Raw genomic sequence first — 24,000 nt, 5'->3', positions numbered from 1 at the left:
TTATTACAGGAATCGACCTGGACCTGGACCTGGACCTGGACCTGGACCTGGACCTGAACCTGGACCTGGACCTGGACCTGAACCTGGACCTGGACCTGGACCTGGACCTGGACCTGGACCTGGACCTGGACCTGGACCTGGACCTGGACCTGAACCTGGACCTGGACCTGGACCTGGACCTGAACCTGGACCTGGACCTGGACCTGGACCTGGACCTGGACCTGGACCTGAACCTGGACCCAGCTGTGTGTCGTTGAAGAGTGACAAGTCAATGGAATATATTATTACCTTCAAAGGAGACCAACGTTCTGCTGTAAAGAGGTGAGTGTATCCAAACGCCAAATATTTATGTTTAATACTTTTTAAATAGACTAAATATTTTTATCTGTATAACTTAATTTTCATTTAAATAGAATATTTACATTTAACTGTTGTCTTCTATCAGGGTCCATCAGAAAAGAGACTCTTTTGAACATGAACCCAGCTGTTTGTCCTTGAAGAGTGACAAGTCAATGGAATATGTTATTACCTTCAAAGGAGACCAACAGTCTTCTACAGAGAGGTGAGATGTATTTAAACGCATTAAATGTATTTAGATCAGTCCTAATGTTAGGAAATGTCCACATGTTTCTTCCCATGTAGTCCTGGACCCCCGTGCATGGTCCTCCTTCACCTGATGGTGATCTGAACTTCCTCCTCTTAGATCTTCATCTCCTGTCAGGAGCTTTTTCCTCTGGTCGACACATCTGGAAGTCTTACCTTCCAGAGGACTGATCCTGATGATGATCCAGAGTTCCTCTTACTGATCCTGATGATGATCCAGAGTTCCTCTTACTGATCCTGATGATGATCCAGAGTTCCTCAGCTGCTTCATGTCTCCATCAGTTGTCTGTCTTATTGATGTCGTAACTTTTCTTGGAGCAGAACTAGATCTTGTGAATATGTGAATGATCAGAGCTCTCACTGAGGTCATGTGTACGTTCTTGGTGGATCAGCAGGACTAGTAAACCTTCACCACCACCAGTCCTCTGATGGACTGTCCTCATCCATACAGGACTTCGTGGACCTTCAGCTGGTGTTTGTCTCTGTGAGGACAGACATGATGTGAGCTAATTCTTCCTGGTTCCTCCACAGAGTGGACCAGCAGATCTCAGAGCCTCCCAGCGGTCCGTCTGTCCAGCAGCATCAGACACAGCTGGACTCCATATTTCTGGTCTGTACATGAACAACAACTGCTTCTCTATCTGTTCTGTTGATGTTTGTCTCCATTCTGGGGTCTGTTTCACAAAGCAGGTTTAGTGAAAACTCTGAGTCTGTTAACCCTGAAATGAGGGAAACTCTGAGTTTTCCGTTTCACAAAGGGAGGTAACTCAAACCAGAGAAAGAGAGGTAACTCTAGCCTGTTTTACAAAGAGAGGTAACTTAAGCTCTCGGTCAGATACCGTAGTAACAGACGCTCTGAACCTAACCTGGTCGGGACCAGGTTTATTTCAGCGAACCTGGAGTTTCTCTCTGTCTCCTCCCTCAGTGGCGTCAATTCAGCCAATGGGTCTTTACGCAATACGCATCCGTTTTCTGCACCACGGACAGCAAGCGGCAGAGTTAGAGAGCAGAAAAAGCGTATCTGACAAACGCAATTTAACTCATTCACTTTATTCACTATGTCAGTGCAACAATATCACAGGGACATCCGAGTTTAACTTCAAACAGTTAAAGTCCGAATGCAAAAAGGAGAGGGAGAGTAATAAAAAGTCAAATATTTCCCTTAAACAGATTTATAAGAGGGTAGGGTGATTTGATATCTTACTTTAAAAGGAACTTGCATAATTCATCCATCAGTGGCTAACAGCCTCGTTAATATCTTCTGCTGCTGGGGAAACATTAAACCCATCACTTGCCTTCTTTCTTTTTTTTAAAATTGCGTGGTTGTCTGTTTCCTTTTCATTTTGTAAGTTAGTAACACTGCAGAGCGCACTAAAAACGAGCAACCACTGTCGTCAGGGACGCTGGGACATCACATTTCAAGATATGAGGGGGGTACAAGTGTTGGGAAAGATAATACCTAGTGAAATCCATCATGTTGTTCTGATATGCATTGCTTGAGCTTGAGGCAGGATTGAGGCAGGATTTATGAAAAAAATTTGTGTACGTTTTAAGTTTTCTAGTAATAATGTCAGATGAAGCGTTCCAAACCAAAACGAATGAGCCCTCTAGTGTATCTCTCCGTTGCCTTGAACAGGCTGTGTGCTGCAAAATGTGCTGCAATTCTGGGCCCGAATTTTCCGCGCTGTCCTGCGGATGTGACGTCACATGACGCTGCATGCGCGTTCTCCCCGTTCTCCCGTGCCGGCTTCGCTGTTGGTTGCAGTACCCCCGACGGCCGTCGTGGCGAAGGGTGGCGCTAGAGAGTCTCATTTCTTAAAAGGAGCCTCATGCTCCTTTAAAGCGACACTACGTAACTTTTCCACCTTAATATATATATATATAATATCATATTTCCAGAGTCATTGTGATGGTACATCAACTTCCAACAGGTTTAATGACACCTCTGTCATGGTCTGAGGGGGTCTGTATCGCCTTCACTGGCACTATGTAACTTTGAGGAGCATGGTAGGAACCCTGCCACACTAAAAAACTACAAATCTTTACGGCTTTGACTGCTTTACGGCATACGTCACTTCCCCCTCCTTCCCGATTCGCAGTCGAGATGAAAATGGGCGGGGCGTGGAGCGCAGAGCTCAGCAGAAGCTGGCAACCCGTTGCTGTGTTGTGGCTGCAGCAGCTCCACACAACAGACGTGGGGAAAAGATCGCTAATGGTTTAACTTTTCACCGGTTTCCTGCTCGGAGGCAGAACCACGGAGGCCGGCGAAGTATCTGATAACAAAGTAAAAGAGTGAAAGAGTCGTCGGCTCGCTTGGATCGCGGCTGTAACGACCAAACCTTCCACACAGTAAAGCCTGAATTATGGTTCTGCGTTAAATCGACGCAGACCTGCGGCGTAGGGTACGTGGCGACGCGCAACGTATGGTGCGTGTCGCCGCGTACCCTACGCCGTAGGCTCTGCGTCGATTTAACGCAGAACCATAAATCAGCCTTAAACCACAAACACTCACACAGACCGGGTCGGATCAAAACACGGGTTTTATTCCACACTTTGCCAGCTAAACGCAGTTGCTGGCCAGCTCTCTGCGGTGCAATTAACCCCAATCTTCAGATAAAACTAGTTTGTTGAGGAAAAAATATTAACTCTTATTTGTAGCTGCAGAGGAAAAAAATAATCTCACGAGGAAAACAAAAATATTGCTCACGTCTCGGAATCTCTTCAGCATAATATAGCAGTCAAAAAAAAAGAAAAGAGAAGTAAGAGTAATACAAAACATGTACTGTATGTTGTACTATTATACAAATGTATTGAAACACATGGCGATTCAAACATTTACCAAAGCAGCTGCCAAACACTCCTAAACAAGGTAGCCGGAGACGGTGGTTCTGCAGAACTGCGGCAGTAATCCCTTATAAAGAGCGGAGCTCCGACGAGGAGCTCCATTCTTTAGGGATTTCATATGGATCCAAACCGTTAATAACCATTATTTTCTCCATATACCGCTCCCTGGCTTCCTTGTTTAAGGTATCCCGGTAAATTCCAGTTCCTTTCCAGCAGTTTAACATCTTTTTTTTGCGTTCCGTCTGTTCACTTGGTGAAACAGAAAAGCGTCCCGTCTTCTCTCAAAACAAATGCACGCGACGGGACAGGAGTTTTCCGGCAGTACGCGCTGGTGCTCATGGGAAACGTAGTGTTCTTTCTGGTAAAGTACTACCGCTTTTGTCCAAAAGATGCCGCCAAACTCAGAAAAGCTGAAAGTTACATTGTGCTGCTTTAAGTAATAGAATAAATCAATACAAATAGACACAGGGTAATTCCATAAATGTATTAAAAAAAAAAAACATTTCCATTTTCCCCTGAAGCCGAGGTGTGGCGGCTGACGTACCCAATTGACGCCCCTGATCTAAATGACAATAAAATTTAATTTAATACCATTCCACCACTGTTTTCATCTGTAATATTAAAATACAGTGTGCTTAAATGTTAAATGAATACTGCATTCAAACTTACACATTGACTCGGGCAGCAACTTTCGCCAATTGTCTCATTTACTGCTGCAGCTGTGTTTTTTTTTCTGAAATATGCTCTCATACTCGCCATACGCACATATTAACACTTCTAACTCAGGTGGCGTGAAGTATGTGGATCTTGAGATGCAAACTAATGTTTCCTCAAAGGGATTTTGTAAATTGAAATGTTAAATAAAGTTTAAAAAAAAAAAAGAAAAAGTATGTGTATGTGTGTTTTCGCCGGTTGCCATGGTGGATCGTTGTATCGGGGCTCCATTAATGCTGGCTCTTGATAGTTGTGGCCATAGATATATATAAAGGCTAGATGACTCAAGGCGGAGTCTCCAGCGTCGTTCACTGGCGGCCATCTTGCCACAGGAGAGCTCGCCACTCATAACATTGTGTTTAATGGTGCATGTACTGCTTAAACAACCTTAACTTGCTCAATTCTAGACATATTTTCTTTTTTTTTTTAAATATTTTTTTATCCCCGATTTTTTTACCCATTTCATCACCCAGTGCTCATACCTAAGTAACAGTCCTGGGCATTGCTCTCCTCTTCCAACCCAGGGAGGGCCCTACACTGAGCTCAGGTCTCCTTCTTATCCTGAGGAGTGACGGACCGCTTCTTTTCACCAGACAGGGTGAGGATTCTCTGACCGGACGTAGCGCGTGGAAGGATCACGTTATTCCGGCCAGATCCTCCCCACCCCATCTGGCGCCCCAGTTGGCCAGAGGGGGCATGTGTAGCCCAGGACTGTGTGCATGTTTTTGTGAGGGTAGCTCCCGTTAGCTACCCAAGGGAACACGGGGAGAACATACAAACTCCACACACGTTTCAAACTCCCACGTTATAAGGTAATAATATATGTATATATGTTATAAAGTCATAGCTATCTGTTTCTTGTTATTTTCATACAAAAGTACGTTTTTTAATGTTTATAATTATTCACAAGTATGCAGTGTCATAACTACATCTCTGACGTTCATAACAAACCAAACTGTTTGAAAATCTGTTGAGAATTGAGCAAGTTAAGGTTGTTTAAGCAGTACATCCACCATTAAACACAATGTTATGAGTGAACGAGTCTCCTGTGGCAAGATGGCCGCCAGTGAACGACGTCGCTCTGCATTGGCAGCAGCGCGGACGAGTCATCTAGCCTTTATATATGTCTATGGTTGTGGCGCACGCGCTTAACTCCAGGTGAAACTACTTAGAGTTGAGTAAATTAACTCAAATCCGCTGTTCTGGAACCGAAAACTCAGAGTTTCCGATCTCAGAGTAGATCAACTAAGAGTTCAGGATCCCTGGTCTCCCCTGCTCTGGAGACCAGTGGACTGTCAGTCTGTCCAACATGGGTCTGATGTTTGTGTCAGTGGTTTCAGTCTGATTGTGTCCTTCATGTGCTCTTCTGTTCCAGCTTCTGGAGGACAACATTGTAATGTTTGTGAAGAACGAGCTGAAGAAGATCCAGAGGGCTCTGAGTCCCGATTACCCAGAATCCCTAGAGCATCTGTTGCAGGGTGAGGATGAAGAGCAGAGGAGGAGCAGCAGAGAGGCGTTTGTGAAGATCACAGTGAACTTCCTGAGGAGAATGAAGCAGGAGGAGCTGGCTGAGCGTCTGCATAGCAGTAAGAGGATTTCTATGAACATTTAAACTGCTGGATAAATGACCAAGAATGCCTCAGGAGATGAACAACATTCACAGATCAGCAAGAATATTCGCCCCCACATGGTACACAAGGTAACTGGAAGATTTGTGTCCAGGTTTTCCTCTTCCAGGAATCCTGCTGAATTCCAGATTGTCTTGATGGTTCTACAGATTATTTGATCAGATCATCAAATCCTAAACCTGGAAAATCCACTTCACAGACACCACAACAATAACAAGAACACAACAACCCACAAACCCACAACCCACCAGGGCTGTACTGCTAACATCCTGGCTGATCAGTGTCGGTTCACATCCTGATTCTTTAGGAGAATTAAGTTGAACTTTATGAAACACTAATTGTTTTTTTTTTCCACTTTTATTTAGGTACTTTTGCTAAAGTGTGTAAAAAGCAGCTGAAGTCTGAGCTGAAGAAGAAGTCCCAGTGTGTGTTTGAGGGGATCATTAAAGCAGGAAACCCAGCCCTTCTGGAGCAGATCTACACAGAGCTCTACATCACAGAGGGAGGGACCGGAGAGGTCAACCATGAACATGAAGTCAGACAGATTGAAGCAGCTTCCAGGAAACCAAACAGGGCAGAAACAACCATCAGACAGGAAGACATCTTTAAACCCCCACCTGGAAGAAAAGGACCAATCAGAACGTTGATGACGAAGGGAGTGGCCGGCATCGGGAAAACAGTCCTAACACAGAAGTTCAGTCTGGACTGGGCTGAAGGCAAAACCAACCAGGACATCCAGTTCCTGCTTCCATTCACCTTCAGACAGCTGAATGTGCTGAGAGAGGAGAAGTTCAGCTTGGTGGAACTTGTTCATCACTTCTTCTCTGAAACCAGAGGAATCTGCAGCTTTGAAGAGTTCCAGGTCGCGTTCATCTTTGACGGTCTGGATGAGAGTCGACTTCCTCTGGACTTCCACAACTCTACAGTCGTCAGTGACCCCAGAAGGTCCACCTCAGTGGACGTGCTGCTGACAAACCTCATCAGGGGGAACCTGCTTCCTTCTGCTCGTCTCTGGATCACCACACGACCCGCAGCAGCCAATCAGATCCCTCCTGAGTGTGTCTCCATGGTGACAGAAGTCAGAGGGTTCACCAACCCACAGAAGGAGGAATACTTCAGGAAGAGGTTCAGAGAAGAGGAGCAGACCAGCAGGATCATCTCCTACATCAAGACATCACGGAGCCTCCACATCATGTGCCACATTCCAGTCTTCTGCTGGATCACTGCTACGGTCCTGGAGAACGTCCTGGAGAAAGTCCTGGAAACTAGAGAAGGAGGGAAGCTGCCCAAGACCCTGACTGAGATGTACATCCACTTCCTGGTGGTCCAGGCCAAACTGAAGAAGGTCAAGTATGATGGAGGAGTTGGGACGGATCCACACTGGAGTCCAGAGAGCAGGAAGATGGTGGAGTCTCTGGGAAAACTGGCTTTTGAGCAGCTGCAGAAAGGAAACCTGATCTTCTATGAACCAGACCTGAGACAGTGTGGCATCGATGTCAAAGAGGCTTCTGTGTACTCAGGAGTGTTCACCCAGATCTTTAGAGAGGAGAGCAGCCTGTACCAGGACCAGGTCTTCTGCTTCATCCACCTGACTGTTCAGGAGTTTCTGGCTGCTCTTCATGTCCATCAGACCTTCATCAAGTCTGGAGTCAACCTTCTGGAGGAACAAAGGAACACAGAGACTGAGCTCTATCAGAGTGCAGTGGACAAGGCCTTACAGAGTCCCAACGGACACCTGGACTTGTTCCTCCGCTTCCTCCTGGGTCTTTCACTGGAGACCAATCAGACTCTCTTACGAGGTCTGCTTGAACCAAAACAAAGAAGTTCACAGAACAATCAGGAAACAGTTGAATACATCAAGAAGAAGATCAGTGAGGATCTGTCTGCAGAGAAAAGCATCAACCTGTTCCACTGTCTGAATGAACTGAACGCTGGTTCTCTGGTGGAGGAGGTCCAACAGTCCCTGAGGTCTGGACTTCTCTCCACAGATAAACTGTCTCCTGCTCAGTGGTCGGCTCTGGTCTTCATCCTACTGTCATCAGAAGATCTGGAGGTGTTTGACCTGAAGAAATACTCAGCTTCAGAAAACGTTCTACGGAGGCTGCTGCCGGTGGTCAAAGCCTCCAAGAAAGTTGTGTAAGGACGAACACGGACACATCTGTTTTAGTTACAATCACATGTTGTGTTCTTGGAGGAAACCAGTTAAATTCCATATTCAACTAAGTTCAGGTTCATGTGGGACCAGTTCTCATCAATGATTCATCTCAGGGAACTGTACATGCAGAGAAGAGAAATGCAGCGATCACTATGATCCATGCTCATTGATTATTATTTGAAATAATAAGCATTTATTGATATATCATTTATTTTTTTGTTAAATGACAATCAACTTTTAAATAACCCCATCATTTCTCTTTAATCTCCTCTGCAGGTTGAGTGGTTGTAACCTCTCACCGTACATCTGTGCACATCTATCCTCAGTTCTCAGCTCTCAGTCCTCCAGTCTGACAGAACTGGACCTGAGTCACAACCCCCTGCAGGATTCAGGACTGAAGAATCTGTGTCCTGGACTGGAGAGTCCACACTGTCACCTGGAGTCTCTCAGGTTAGAATCCACCAAGTGTTCAACTGGTGACCGTTAGGTTTGTTTGTTTGGTTGTTTTATTAGATCCCTCTTAGCTGCTGACCTTTCACAGTAGTTTCTCTGGGGTCTCGTCAGAATCATCAGCTTGAAGGTATTATCCATGATTTTAGAGAGCTAGCAAGATTTGAAAGTGGCACCTCCTCTAAGCCCCACCCCCTCCTCCCCCTCCCGTCAGCGCTCCGTCCAAAGCCACGCCCCCACAAACTTTGGGGAACGCGCATTTGCAGGAGTCCAGTTTTCCAGGACATTTTGGACAGCACATTTTCAACAAAACTACCCCATGTCTCATTCACCTGTAAGCGAGGCCGGTTTTAGGGAGGCAGGGGTGGGCTGTGCCCACCCAAACGTGCATCCTGCCCACCGGCGTCTCCATCCCGGCAAGAGTGGAGAGAAGAGAGAGTGGAGAGCGGCTGGCGGTGCGCTGCAGGCTCTAGAGCCAGAGCTACGGCGTAGGCTACGGCGTAGGCTACGGCGTACCCTATGGCGTACCCTACGGCGTACCCTACGGCGTACCCTACGGCGTACCCTACGGCGTAGCTGTGGCAACAGAGCCTGCACGGCACCGCAGCGCCAGCAGCACTGGCGCTCTCCGCTCTCGCCGGGATGGAGACGCCTCCATCCCCACGGACCCCCATACTGCTTCCGAGCCGGAGCTGCTGCAGCTCTTCAGTGCGGCTGCACGTATCCCTGTGGGCTGCTGCTGCTGGGCGGAGAGTCCTGCAGCAGCAGCCCGGACCGCTCTACTCCCCGCTCTTACACACAGCGGGGACCGAGCCGCTCTGGAAATAACTACATAATAACTACATACTGGGGGTCCGTGGCAGAGGGGAGGGAGGGGGGGGTTACACTGGGACACTGTGAGCCCAGGAGGACCCGTGGGAAGTGGACACGTCGGGCTGGAAGCGAGTGCACGCATGGGACAGGGGGGGGGGTGCGGCGTGGGCGGCATGAAGGCATCTGATTGGTTCTTTCCCCCCCTGCCAAGCCTCTGGTCCTGGACCAATCTGTTTCATTCAGACCAAATGAAACAGGGCTTAGGCTTAGGCTACCTTGTTTAGGAGGCTTAGATGAGGTGCCACTTTCAAATCTTGCTATCTCTCAAACATTGAATACCCTAACTTTAATTACAACATTATCATTAATTAAAATACATACAGTGCCTTGCGAAAGTATTTGGACCGCTTGAACTTTGTGACCTTTTGCCACATTTCAGGCTTCAAACATAAATATATAAAATTTTAATTTTTTGTGAAGAATCAACAACAAGTGGGACACAATCATGAAGGTGGAACGAAATGTATTGGATATTTCAAACTTTTTTAACAAATTAAAAACTGAAAAATTGGGTGTGCAAAATTATTCAGCCCCCTTAATTTAATACTGTAGTGCCACCTTTTGCTGCGATTACAGCTGCAAGTCGCTTAGGGTATGTCTCTATCAGTTTTGCACATGGAGAATTTTTGCCCATTCCTCCTTGCAAAACAGCTCAAGCTCAGTGAGGTTGGATGGAGAGCGTTTGTGAACAGCAGGTCTCAGTTCTTTCAACAAATTCTCGATTGGATTCAGGTCTGGACTTTGACTTGGCCATTCTCACACCTGGATATGTTTTTGTGAACCATTCCATTGTAGATTTGGCTTTATGTTTTGGATCATTGTCTTGTTGGAAGACAAATCTCCGTCCCAGTCTCAGGTCTTTTGCAGACTCCATCAGATTTTCTTCCAGAATGGTCCTGTATTTGGCTCCATCCATCTTCCCATCAATTTTAACCATCTTCCCTGTCCCTACTGAAGAAAAGCAGGCCCAAACCATGATGCTGCCACCACCATGTTTGACAGTGGGGATGGTGTGTTGAGGGTGATGAGCTGTGTTGCTTTTACGCCAAACATAACATCTTGCATTGTTGCCAAAAAGTTTGATTTTGGTCTCATCTGACGAGAGCACCTTCTTCCACATGTTTGGTGTGTCTCCCAGGTGGCTTGTGGCAAACTTTAAACGACACTTTATATGGATATCTTTAAGAAATGGCTTTCTTCTTGCCACTCTTCCATAATGGCCAGAAATGTGCAGTATACGACTGATTGTTGTCGTATGGACAGAGTCTCCCACCTCAGCTGTAGGTGACCTCTGACCTCTGCAGTTCATCCAGAGTGATCATGGGCCTCTTGGCTGCAGTCTTCTCCTTGTATGAGCTGAAAGTGTAGAGGGACCGCCAGGTCTTGGTAGATTTGCAGTGGTCTGATAATCCTTCCATTTCAATTTTATCGATTGCACAGTGCTCCTTGGGATGTTTAAAGCTTGGGAAATCTTTTTGTATCCAAATCCAGCTTTAAACTTCTCCACAACTGTATCTCGGACCTGCCTGGTGTGTTCCTTGTTCTTCATGATGCTCTCTGCGCTTTAAACTCTGAGACTATCACAGTGCAGGTGCATTTATATGGAGACGTGATTACACACAGGTGGATTCCATTTATCATCATTAGTCATTTAGGTCAACACTGGATCATTCAGAGATCCTCACTGAACTTCTGGACACAGTTTGCTGCACTGAAAGTAAAGGGGCTGAATAATTTTGCACGCCCACTTTTTCAGTTTTTTATTTGTTAAAAAAGTTTGAGATATCCAATAAATTTTGTTCCACTTCATGATTGTATCCCACTTGTTGTTGATTCTTCACAAAAAATTACAGTTTTTATATCTTTATGTTTGAAGCCTGAAATGTGGCAACAGGTCACAAAGTTCAAGGGGGACAAATACTTTCGCAAGAAGCCAGGAAGCAGGGCCAGCAGAGCCGGTCCTGGAAAGACGCCCACTCTCCCCCACCGGCCATTTAGTGGACGGGGGCCGGCCCGCCCCACCGCACCTCCATGGGTGCCCCCGGCGCCGCCGGAGTCCCCAGGCGGAGGGGGAAATGGTTCAGCATTCCTCCATTCATACTGACGACATAAGACATAGACACGGGAGAATGACTTCACCCCGCCGTCACGCCCGCCCGCGCACCCCCCGGCCAGGGGAGGCCCGCCACCTGGACCTGGCCCCACCCCCCCCGGGGCCACCCCGGCGGACACCCCAGAGGCCCCAGAGTCCCCACAGACGCAGGGGCATGCGGCCCCTGCCCAGCGACGGAGGACCAAGGCAGCAATGTCCCTCCCAGCGCAGACAGCCACCCCCTACCCAGGCAGAGTCGGGCCCTCCGAGTGGGACCCCCACACCCACAGCCCAGCCCCCCCCCCCCGGAATGGACCGGAGACGCCGAGGCCACGACCCCCCACCTGGGCCGTCCCCAACCACCCCATCAGCTGCCACGAGGTAACCCCCCCATAGATCCCCAAGGCCCCCTCCGGTCAGAGACAAGGCCCCACCGCTACGCAATAATCACAGAGCAATAATCTACATTTGACAAGAACGATGCATGTATCACCTGTTTAATCAAATCATTGGTCAACTTGTCTATTCCAGGACATTTGACTCTACAACATCCCCTAATACCTTCACTTCTGTTGCTTGCTCTATCAAACATCACCCATAGTTAAGCATAGCACAGAGTAATTTCTTAATAAATGTTTTTAACCTTTTGCTGTGTTTGGCGGCTCTTTTGGACAAAAGCGGTAGTGCTTTACCAGAAAGAACACTACATTTCCCATGAGCACCAGCGCGTACTGCCGGAAAGATCCTCTCCCCGTCGCGTGCATTTGTTTTGATAGCGAATGAAGAGAAATGAGGACGGACTTTCAAAACTACTTTTCTTTTTCACCAACAGAACAGACGGAATGCAAAAAAAAAGATGTTAAACTGCTGGAAAGGAACTGGAATTTACCGGGATACCTTAAACAAGGAAGCCAGGGAGCGGTATATGGAGAGAATAATGATTATTAACGGTTTGGGTTCATATGAAATCCCTATCAAAGAGTGGAGCTCCGATGAGGATTTACTGCCGCAGTTCTGCACAACCGACGTCTTAGGCTACCTTGTTTAGGAGTGTTTGGCAGCTGCTTTGGTAAATGTTTGACTCGCCATTTGTTTCAATAAATTAGTATAACATACAGTACATGTTTTGTATTACTCTTACTTTTCTTATCTTTTTTTTTACTGCTATATTATGCGGAAGAGGCTCCAAGGCGTGAGCAATATTTTTGTTTTCCTCGTGAGATTATTTTTTTCTTCTGCAGCTACAAATAGAGTGAATATTTTTTCCTCAAAAAAATAGTTTTATCTGAAGACTGGGATTGATCGCACCGCAGAGAGCTGGCCAGCAACTGCGTTTAGCTGGAGAAGTGGGGAATAAAACCCATATGAATGATCCGACCCCGGTCTGTGTGAGTGTTTGTGCAAGGTTGTGGAAGGTTATGTTTGGTCGTTACAGCCGCGATCCAACCGAGCCGACGACTCTTTGTTATCTCAGATACTCGGCCTCCGTGGTTCTGCCTCCAAGCAGGAAAGCGGTGAAATGTTAAACCATTAGCGATCTTTTCCCCACGTCTGTTATGTGTGGAGCTGCTGCAGCTACAACACAGCAACAGGTTACCAGCTCCTGCTGAGCTCTGCTCTCCGCCCATTTTCGTCTCGAATACGAATCGGGAAGGAGGGGGAAATGTCTGTCTTTAATTACTGCTTTTAAATTCTTACATTTTCAAGTCATTTTTTAAAATGTTTTTATGTTAAGCACTTTGAGTTGTCTTGTACATGAAATGTTAAACAAAAACTTTCCAAAATAACCCCATCATTTCTCTTTAATGTCCTCTGCAGGTTGAGTGGTTGTAACCTCTCAGGGAACATCTGTCCACTTCTGTCCTTAGTTCTCAGCTCTCAGTCCTCCAGTCTGACAGAACTGGACCTGAGCAACAACCCCCTGCAGGATTCAGGACTGATGAAGCTGTGTCCTGGACTGGAGAGTCCACACTGTCACCTGGAGTCTCTCAGGTCAGAATCCACCAAGTGTTCGGCGGTTGACCGTTACAACTGTGGTTGATATTGAAGGATTGTTGCTGTGTTTCTGCTGATCCTCTGACTTTTCCTTCAGCGCCATCATCAGGTGAACACGAGGACAGAGTCAGCTTTAGTCTCAGAGCAGTTCTCTCAGAGTCTCTGTATGTGTGTTGTGTTGTGTGTCTGCAGGCTCTCAGACTGTCTGATCTCAGAGAAAGGCTGTGTTTCTCTGGTCTCAGCTCTGAGCTCCAACCCCTCCCACCTGAAAGAGCTGGACCTGAGCTGCAACCATCCAGGAGAGTCAGCAGTGAAGCTTTTGTCTGCTGGACTGAAGGATCCCCGCTGGAGACTGGACACTCTCAGGTAGGAAGACAGAAGGACATCAGTGTGCTGGACTCTCCATCGTGTTGTTTTGTGGCTCATCATCTTTTATTAATTGCACAGAGTAAAATACAGATACCTGCACCCGACATGTGAATGCTAGTCCTGTTAGAAGAAGGTATACATTACAAAAGAGATGTGACCCTTTCATCTGCATTTACATGTTTTATATCCCCCTCTTCTCATCCTGTTCCTTCCAGCTGTTGGCCTTTTGTTACAAACCATTTCACTAGCAAGGACCACGCCATCAACAAGATACGTTTCATTGATTTATTGATGATGATGATGATGATGACAATGACGATGGCGATGACAATGGCGATGATGTTGGCAATGACGATGACAATGATGATGACGATGATGATCCATGGTTCGGTCGATGCGTTGTGCGATGAGGATGATGATGACAATGACGATGACGATGATGATCTATGGTTCGGTCGAGGCGTTGTGGGGAAGCTGGTAGGGAATCCGCTGCAGCGCCTGGGCAACGACGGACCCCCTAGGAATCTATGAGGTAGAGAAAGAGAGAGAAGAAGGAGAAGAGAAAGGGGTGGGGAGGAGGGGTGCAGAGAACGAGAGCGAAGAGGAACTGAGGGTTAGGTTAGTATTTGAAGGTATGCCGGAAGAGGCGTGGTGCCGGAAGAGGCGTGGTTGAGGCGTGGTCCTGCTCCTGAAACTCGCTGGTTAAGCTTCAATTCACTAGCAAGGACCACGCCATCAACGAGATACGTTTAATTGATTTATTGATGAAGATGATGGCGATGGCGATGGCGATGATGGTGGTGATGACGATGACAATGACGATGACGATGATTATCCATGGTTCGGTCGATGCGTTGTGCGATGACGATTACAATGACGATGATGATCTATGGTTCGGTCGAGGCGTTGCGGGGAAGCTGGTAGGGAATCCACCGCAGCGCCCGGGCAACGACGGACCCCCAAAACCGTGGATTATTTAAGGAGATGAGACTGAGCGGATCTGAGGTCGCTAAGATCTGAGCAAATGTAGCGATGATAAGTTTGGGAGGACCAACGGCCCATGAGCTGTATGAGGTACTCTGGGATACCGTTGCGGGAGGCTTAAGTGGCGGAGTGACCGGAGTAGTGCGTGGGAGAGATGCCAGATAAGGAGAGTATATGACGGAAGTGATGGTGAAACCAGAATCTGGTGACGACTTGTCCCGACTCGGACACGAAAAGAGGATCTGTCAAAGATGTGCTCTGTGTTTTCCGGAATGACGAGTAGTTGGCCAGGGTCTCGAAAGTATTCAGTGGTGATTGGTCTTTGAAGTAGAAGACTGGTGTTGGTGAACCTGATTGATTGGTTCTGGAATGAGAAACGAGAAAGAGAGTCAGCGATGGTGTTGGAGTGACCAGGGACATGTGCTGCACGGAGGATATATTGATGTATGACTGAGTGCCAGACTAGGCGGCGGATGAACGGCATGATGGATGTGGAGTTGGAGCGTCCTTTGATTATGTCGACTACTGCGGGGTTGTCTGAGTGGACCATTCGTGGCCCCAGAGAATGGCGGCCACTGATTTATTGATATCAAGATGATGACGATGACGATGACGATGGCGATGACGATGGCGATGACGATGGCGATGATGATGGCGATGACAATGACAAAGACGAGGACGATGATGATCTATGGTTCGGTCGATGCGTTGTGCGATGACGATGACAATGACGATGACGATGACAATGATGATCTATGGTTCGGTCGATGCGTTGTAGGGATATGTTGATGTATGACTGAGTGCCAGACTAGGCGGCGCATGAACGGCATGATGGATGTGGGGTTGGAGCGTCCTTTATTGATTATGTCGACTACTGCGAGGTTGTCTGAGTAGATGAGAATGGACTTGCGGGACCATTCGTGGCCCCAGAGAATGGCGGCTACGATTTATTGATATGAAGATGATGACGATGACGATGGCGATGACGATGATGATCTATGGTTCGGCCGATGCGTTGTGCGATGACGATGACAATGACGATGACGATGATGATCTATGGTTCGGTCGAGGCGTTGTGGCCACAGATGATGGGATAGATCTCATAGAGAGCGGAAGAAGCCATGTGGTATTCGTTTGCAAGCTCTGAGGGCCATCCTGCTACGAACCATCTGCCCTAAAACCGATTGAAGGAGCGGCATCGGTGTATAGATTGATGTCGTGGGGGTGAGCCGGTTGGTCATCATAAAAGAAAGTGATCCCATTCCAGGTGGCAAGGAGGTTAAGCCACAAACGAAGCTCGGCACGGCTCGAGCCGTCTAGGGAGATGGGAGACATGAGAGACGGGACAGCAGAAGCGACAGACAGCAAGCAGGAGATGAAGGCCCGCCCTCGAGGAACAATGCGCATGGCAAAATTGAGGTGGCCCGGGAGGGAGAGGAGCCGGCATTCGGTGCAGCCTGGGGCCAAGAGGAAATTGGAAATGAGAAGACTGACTCGGTTGAGCTTTTCGGTCGGAAGAGAAGCCTGAAACAGATCTGTATTGAGAGTGATTCCGAGGAATTCGAGGGAAGTGGGGGGGCGCTCCGCTTTCCCAGCGGACGACGGAACCCCGAGTTCGGAGAAAACGGAAGTCAGAGTGACCGGCCAGAAGCGGGTGGCGACGAGGGAGGGGCAACGACGAGGAAATCGTCCAAGAGATGGACGAGGAAGGGGATGCCGTGGCTGTTGGAGAGGATCCAGCAGAGGGCCTCTGATAAGGTGTCGAAAAGTTCGGGGCTGCTCTTGCAGCCGAAGGTGAGCCTGACTGCAAAGTAGTATGCACCTCGCCAGTGGACGCCGAAGTATTGCCAGAAGTCTGGGTGAATGGGGAGAACCTTGGAAGCGCTGGTGATATCCGCTTTTGAGAGCCACGACCCTTTCCCAGCGAGTGTAATGAGGGCGATGGCGTGATTGATGGTGGCGTAGTGAAGGGAGAAGTCTTCGCTTGGAATCAGGCTAGTGATGCTTGGAATGGAACTGCCATGAGACGTTGAGAGATCGATGATGATACGTTTCTTTCCTGAGTATTTCCTGGTTGCAATGCCGAGAGGGCTGATTCGAAAGTTCGGAAAGGGGGGATGAGTGAACGGGCCGATCATGGAGCCTTCTTTAGCTTCCTTGGCGAGCAAGTGATCGACTGACTCCGGCTCGTTTATGGCGGACAGTAGATTTTTGCATCCAAAAGATGAGGACGGAAGTGAGACAATGCCGGGTTGGAAACCTTCACTGAACCCTTTGACGAGGAACTCAATGAAGCACGGACCGGGGCGACCGCGGCACCTCCAAAGCGGGAATGCCAATAGGTGCAGAGAGATGCTCACCCAGCCTCCGCGAAGCTGGGCCGCGCGGGCGGGCAGGGTGGGCGTGCCCACCGCCGCAGCAGGAGCAGACGCGGAGGAAGCGGCACTGGAACACGCTGCAGCCAGCATCATTGAAGTCACCACAAACAGAGGTAACCTGCTGGGACTGACGGAGCTGGGAAGCAGAGGATCCAGGCAATCCGGCGCCAAGAGCCCCCTGAAAGAGCATAGCGGGGGGTGCTAGCATCCCGGTGCTAGTAACCCCGACCGAAGTTAGCTGTTGTGGGTGCTGGGGGTGGGCTGAGGGGGGTGCTAGCATCCCGGTGCTAGTAACCCCGGTCGAAGTTAGCTGTTGTAGGTTCTGGAGGTGGGCTGAGGGGGGTGTTAGCATCCCGGTGCTAGTAACCCCGGCTGAAGTTAGCTGTTGTAGGTGCTGGGGGTGGGCTGAGGGGGGTGCTAGCATCCCGGTGCTAGTAACCCCGGCCGAAGTTAGCTGTTGTAGGTTCTGGAGGTGGGCTGAGGGCGGTGCTAGCATCCCGGTGATAGTAACCCCCGCTGAAGTTAGCAGTTGTAGGTGCTGGAGGTGGGCTGAGGGGGGCGCTGGCATCCTGGTGCCATAAACCCCGGCCAGATCTAGCTGCTGTAGTTGCTGGTGGTGGGCAGCGGGGGGCGCTGGCATCCCGGTGCCAGGGACCCTGGCTGGAGCTGGCCGCTGTAGGTGCTGGGGGAGGGCAGCGGGGGGCGCTGGCATCCCGGTGCCAGGGACCTTGAGGAAGGAGGAAGGAGACTGCTGGTGTGGGTGGAAATCCAGATAGGAGGTTGAAGGTCCAGGAATGATGAAGCTGTGTGCTCTTACTGAAGTAGGTAATTGACCTAAAACCATGGTGTTACTTGTTCTGATGGCTGTTTTTTGACCTTGCTTCTGTTTATGAGTTTTTTGCTGTTGAACCAGAGGGTTTGGTTGGACTGGCCCTTTAATGGGGGCGTTGACGTCACGGCGCGCCGTCAAAGTTTGCGTGATGACGTCATCCGGAAGAGAACTGGCGTCGGCGGAGCTGTGGCCATGGCAGGCTGACATGGGATGATTGAAAAGTTTTGCTTTATTGTCAGTGCGGTGAAAAGGGATTCTTTTATCACGTAGTGTTTTCTGGAGGGTGGGGACAGTCCAGTCCGAAATATTTGCAGAAGGCCAGCCGGCGAGGTTTCTCGCTGGACCGTGGTGACGCTGGGACTGCCGGCGGGTTGTGCAGCCTGTGTTGTCGGGTCGATAGCGAGGGGCTTGGGTTAGCCTCGTAGGAGAAGGAGTCGGGGACCTGCGACGACGGCGATTGGCTGCTCCGGATTGTCCGTGTCCTCTTCTCGTCGATGACGGAGGTGGGCTAGGAGATGGGGAGGACATCACGGGTGAGCTGCAGTAATCCTGGATGTTCAGGAGAGATTAACCGGGCGGGATGTGGACCACTGAGGAGACGGAGCTTGACCGGCTTGCCGGCTTCCTGGGCGGCTGTCGGGCCCGGGAGAGCGGTGTTTCAGGCACGGCGACGGCTGAAAAGTTTTCCTCCTCCGAATCTTGATCCGCTGGTGTTTGCTGGTGATCCCCTGCAAACAGATCGTCGTCCGATGGCGATAGCAACACGAGATCCATGCCTGAATGGGTGAGTAACTATCTTGGAGATACGAGAGTGTGTAGTAGCGTTGACGTGCTTGCGGCTCCGGTGCAGAGAACGAGAGCGAGCGTGCAGAGAACGAGAGCGAAGAGGAACTGAGGGTTAGGTTAGTATTTGAAGGTATGCCGGAAGAGGCGTGGTGCTGGAAGAGGCGTGGTTGAGGCGTGGTCCTGCTCCTGAAACTCGCTGGTTAAGCTTCAAATAATGTCAGATTTTTTCCCATGACACTTTGAGCAGAGATCTTTCAGCAGATGGAGCTGCTGCAGCTCATCTGGTTTTCATTTTCACATAGTACCAGGACTAATATGAAGGGTGGTGGTGTTGCTACTATATATTCAGACTTTCTATCATGTAAAACCATTCATGTGGGCTCATACTCTACTTTCGAGTACTGAGCTCTGGCTATTCGACCTGCTTATCCATGTCCAAGGCTGAGAAAAGGTTTTATAGCTGAATTTAGCGAATTGTTATCCCAAATTACTGTTGAATATGACTACATACTTATTTCTGGTGATTTTAACATTCATATTGATTGTACCAATGATCACTTTGCCAACCATTTTATTGAACTGTTATCCTCTTTTGAACTCATACAACATACTACTGGGGCTACTCATAATCAGGGGCACACTCTTGATTGAGTGTACTCTTGATGTTGGGACCTCTGATCACTTTTGTATCTTCTTTAATGTTGCCTGGACAACTAAAATGATACCTGGGTCAAAACTAGTCAAAAGACGCACCATTGCTGCTGACACAGCTGGTAGCTTTATTGCTAAATATACCAACACTGCAAGACTATTTGGGCCATACTCTTACTCTAACCTGGACTTTACTCCATCTCCATTGTCTTCATGTGACAACTTGATCAATGACTTTAGTTGTTTAGTGACGCAAATTATGGATGATATAGTGCCTATTAAAACCAAATTAATTTCTGGCAAGACAAAAACACCATGGAGGAATGTGAAAACAGTGAGGGCCCTTAAAAGGAACTGCCGCAAATCCGAGCGCAAGTGGCGCAAGACCAAACTGCAGGCTGACTATAAGATCTATAAAAATATGCTCAGCACTTATAACAAAGAAATAAAACAATCTAGACAGCAGTACTTCTCTCAAATCATCACTGACAATTCACATAACGCTAAGTTTCTCTTTAGCACAATTGACAAACTTATTAATCCTCCGAGACCAATACCCACTGAGTTCCACTCCTCTGATAAATGTAATGAATTTGCATCATACTTCAAATCTAAAATCCTGAACATTAGGAATAATATTGCTGGTGGACGTGACCCCTCTCCCTCTGCTCAGCACCACAGTGCCAGCACTCTTTCCAACTTCACCCTTACTCAGTGCAGTGACATACAGGAAGTAGTACAACAGCTGAGCTCTGTGACCTGCTCGCTTGCCCGCTAAACTGTTCAAAGATGTTTTTAACTGTATTGGTGATGATGTACTCAAAATTGTAAATACCTCCCTACAGTCTGGAATCTTTCCCTCAGGTCTCAAACATGCTATTATAACACCATTGATAAAAAAGAGTAACCTTGATCCTTTCACTGTTGAGAACTAAAGCTCCATTTCAAACCTTCCATTCCTGAGGAAAATTCTGGAGAAGGTTGTCTACCAGCAATTACACAGGTATCTGTCATATAATAGCCTGTTTGATGCCTACCAGTCTGGTTTTAGAAAAAAATCACAGTACAGAAACTGCCCTCGTCAGAGTTATCAATGATCTGAAAATTAACACAGACAACCACAAAGTCTCTATTCTGTTACTGCTCGACCTTAGTGCAGCTTTTGATACTGTAGACCATGTCATTCTACTTCAGTGCCTTGCACAGTGTTTGGGCCTCAGAGGTTCAGTTCTTAACTGGTTTTCTTCATATTTAAGTGGTAGATCTTTCTCTGTTTCCGTCGGCAGCTATGAATCTGATAATGTCAGCATTGAATATGGAGTCCCACAAGGGTCAATTCTAGGTCCCCTACTTTTCAATTTGTATATGTTACCACTTGGGTCCATCATTCGGCATCATAATATTCAATATTATTCCTATGCTGATGACACACAATTATATGTATCTGTTACTGCCAATCATTTGAACCCAGTCAATGACCTCATTCAATGCATTACAGATATCAAGTATTAAATGGCACCCAACTTTTTACAGCTAAATGAAGAAAAAACAGAGACTATTTTAATTGGTCCAAGTGCTCTGAGGCAACATATTCTCCCTCTATTAACTCCTCTGTCAGTAAAACAATGTGAGCTTGTCAAAAACTTGGGTGTTATTTTAGATGCTGATCTTAACTTCCAGAAACACATAGCAAATGTCTCCAGGACTGCCTTCTATCACCTCAGAAATATATCTAAAGTAAGATGCTTTCTGTCACAATCAGACTCTGAAAAACTGGTTCATGCCTTTATCTCCAGTAAATTAGATTATTGCAATGCACTTTTTGCAGGACTAACAAAGCAAGTGTTACATAAACTCCAGCTTATTCAAAATGCTGCAGCCAGAATTCTAACAAAGACCAGGGGCCTCATTTATCAACCGTTCGTAGAAAAGGTTCTAAATTCTGTCGTAGGAATGAAATTTAGAATGTGTGTAAGTACAAAAAAATCCGGATTTAATCAAACGTGCGGACACTGGTCGTACGCACATCAGTGATGATAAATCCCACCTGTGCTTACCTGCTGTGCTCGCACCGGGTGAGGGTCATTTGCATACAGAAACTCCTCCAATTAACCATATATGGCAGCAACACTCCCTTCAAAAATGTGTGAATTGAGTCCCTCCCCCTCACCGAAATCATGGCAAAGAGGGCGAAGAAAAGGAATTACACCGACGCTGAGATCGAGGTTCTGGTGGGAGAAGTGGAGAGCAACCAGAGATTACTTTTCGGAAACTTGAATGCAGCTGTGACCAATAAAAAGAAGAGTGCTGCGTGGGAGAAGGTCACAGATGCCGTTAATTCTGTTGGGTCAGAGTCAAGATCACCCTCAGAGATAAAAAAAAAAGTGGTTTGACATCAAACTAGGTGCCAAAAAACGCGTTGCAGCCCATAAACAGGAGACATCTGCAACCGGAGGAGGACAGGCAACAACGCAGCTGTCAGCGATGGATACCCGTGTTGCCAGCATCATCGGGGACACAGCACTGTGTGGTATAATTCCCGGAGGAGACACAAACACACTCCCACCAGCTGTACCATCAACAAGTCACACTGCAGGTAAAATAAAAAGCTGAGCTGAGGTGTTTCACAAACATTTATTTAGACAGTTTAATGTGTGAATTTGAATCAAAATAAATGTGACAACAATGTGATGCTTCTTTAATAACTCAGACACTCAAGCCAGTCCAGCCTGCGCTAAGGAGCCGGAGACGGTGGAGGAGCCGGAGGCGGAGGAGGAGCTGGAGGAACAGGAGCAGCCAGGGTCATCCAGAACCCATTCGTTGTGCCCAGAGCCGCCTTAACCTAATGATAGGCCCTGGGGCTAAGAGGTTTTGTAGGCCCCCCAGCCCCTCGACTTACATAGTCTTAACGTCTTAACGTATCACTTGAGTATAAACACAAAATACACTTTTTATAACAACCACACACAGCAAACCAAGGTGTGTGAAAATGTACATATAATATAATTAACACACAGTAAAGCTGTATTTTTGGGATCACTTCCACTTTTTATCAGAACTGTAAAATACAGACTGCTGCTGAACTGACAGCTGGACTGGACACAGAAATAATGTTGAACTAAACCTGCATAGTAAGGTCTGTGATGCAAATAAAGTTCCATGTTCAGGTTTAACCATAGACTGTAAAGAAACATATATAACAACATATATATTAACATATAACCCCCCCCTCTGGCCTCGGCGGGCCTTGTGAACCAATCACATGCACCTGCACAGACACACATGCACACTCCATTCAGCACCATGGATAGCAACATGGCTTAATGCCAGCCAGGTATAAAAGATGAAACAGTTTGGAAGATTTTGAGTATAATGACAAACATATAAGCAAATACGGTATGCATTTCACTGCACAACCACAACAATTCAAAACCTGCACCAGCTAGCAATTAATACAGCATTTTCCTACCTTTTTAGAAGTGCTTCCGCCTGGTTGAAGAAAAGGCATTGATAATGTCCTTAAAATACAAATCACGCAGGATGTCATGCTCAATCAGTGTGAGGTGACTCGAGTCTATTTTTCACCAAGCCCAGTTTGGAGAAGTTACTGAGTTTGCGTTTGAAATGAGAAAAATCTTCTCTGCTGCTTATATTGGCGTTCCAATGCTGATATGTCCGCATCTTTATTTTGACGGGACTCCGGTCCCATTTTCAGCCCAGGTAAGCCCTGCATTAAGGCGGCCTTGGGTGCGCCCTGGGAGGGTGAGGATGCTGTCGGAGGCAGTGATTCAGAACCAGGAGGACACCACCAGATCCGTCAACGAAATAAGGGATCAACTGACCACCATATCGAGCACCCTACTTCAGATGAACGAATCTCTGAAACAGATTGCTGCATGCGCAGCGCAGATGTTGAAAAAATAAACTAAAAAATGTTGAATGATGTTGACATTATTTTCCCACGCACACCTTCGATCCGAAATCGCTCACTTTTCAAAGATCGGCTAACAGGCAGACCTATGGAGCCAAATCAAGGCAAAAAGGTTTGTAATTGAAAAACTGAGATTTGAACCTGAAAATTCAAGTTTTGATCATGTACCTTTCTTTGTGATCTGAAACTGAAAAAAGGATCTGATACTGAAAAAAAGAAACAGTAGAAAAATAAGTTCATGATCAAAACTTGAATTTTCAGGTTCAAATCTCAGTTTTTCAATCACAAAACTTTTGGCCTTGATCTGGCTCCATACAGACTTACTTAATATCCCTGTATGATCCTCTCTCTCGTTTGAATGCCAGCAGCATTAGGGGGTGGGAAAGGCTCTGCGTCAGGCATGGGCTCGTCTGCTCTGGGGGGTTCCTGCAGAGGGACACCTTGTCTCATGGCTAAGTTGTGAAGCACAGAGCAAGCCAAGATGATGTTGCAGACTTTTTCAGGCCTATGTGTCCCCCCCCCGCTGGACAGGCACAGCCATCGGCCTTTTAGAAGACCTATTGTGCGTTCAACAACGGTTCTTGAGCGTGCATGGGCCCGGTTGTAGTGCTGCTCCTGCGGGGTCCTCGGGTTGGGTATGGGGGTCATCAGCCATGGCTTTAGTGGATATCCCCGATCACCTATAGAGATGTTATAATAATAATAAATATATAAT

At 47.4% G+C, this 24,000-nt stretch overlaps 2 protein-coding genes across 3 annotated transcripts in view; both read left to right on the top strand.

Annotated features, from left to right (window-relative positions):
* LOC133420211 (NACHT, LRR and PYD domains-containing protein 4E-like) overlaps positions 1–24,000 on the top strand; it is a 35,225-nt gene that overhangs the window by 6,452 nt on the left and 4,773 nt on the right. Inside the window, exons 3-11 of one of the 2 annotated variants that reach the window (XM_061709819.1) lie at positions 10–321; positions 446–562; positions 1,135–1,213; positions 5,537–5,747; positions 6,155–7,925; positions 8,221–8,394; positions 13,178–13,351; positions 13,547–13,720; positions 13,939–14,303. In XM_061709819.1, the coding sequence (XP_061565803.1) occupies positions 10–321; positions 446–562; positions 1,135–1,213; positions 5,537–5,747; positions 6,155–7,925; positions 8,221–8,394; positions 13,178–13,351; positions 13,547–13,720; positions 13,939–14,254 (3,328 nt within the window). In that variant the 3' untranslated portion in view covers positions 14,255–14,303. Of the gene's footprint in view, positions 1–9; positions 322–445; positions 563–1,134; positions 1,214–5,536; positions 5,748–6,154; positions 7,926–8,220; positions 8,395–13,177; positions 13,352–13,546; positions 13,721–13,938; positions 14,304–24,000 lie in introns of those variants that run through there. The other variant, XM_061709818.1, reaches the window with a different exon arrangement.
* LOC133420229 (uncharacterized) lies at positions 17,806–23,353 on the top strand. Its single transcript, XM_061709850.1, has 2 exons — positions 17,806–21,950; positions 22,065–23,353. Exon 1 carries the CDS (start codon positions 19,203–19,205, stop codon positions 20,130–20,132), a length of 930 nt encoding a protein of 309 aa, XP_061565834.1. The 5' UTR covers positions 17,806–19,202; the 3' UTR covers positions 20,133–21,950; positions 22,065–23,353.

This window comes from Cololabis saira, chromosome 20 (assembly GCF_033807715.1).
Source record: "Cololabis saira isolate AMF1-May2022 chromosome 20, fColSai1.1, whole genome shotgun sequence".
Classification (NCBI taxonomy): Eukaryota; Metazoa; Chordata; class Actinopteri; order Beloniformes; family Belonidae; genus Cololabis; species Cololabis saira.
Note: the sequence above shows the minus strand (reverse complement) of the source record. Positions and strands in the feature narration are given on the sequence as shown.

What these genes read in the sequence shown, in the direction of transcription:
- LOC133420229 (XM_061709850.1), top strand. Translation starts at nt 19,203, where the DNA reads ATGACTACATACTTATTTCTGGTGATTTTAACATTCATATTGATTGTA.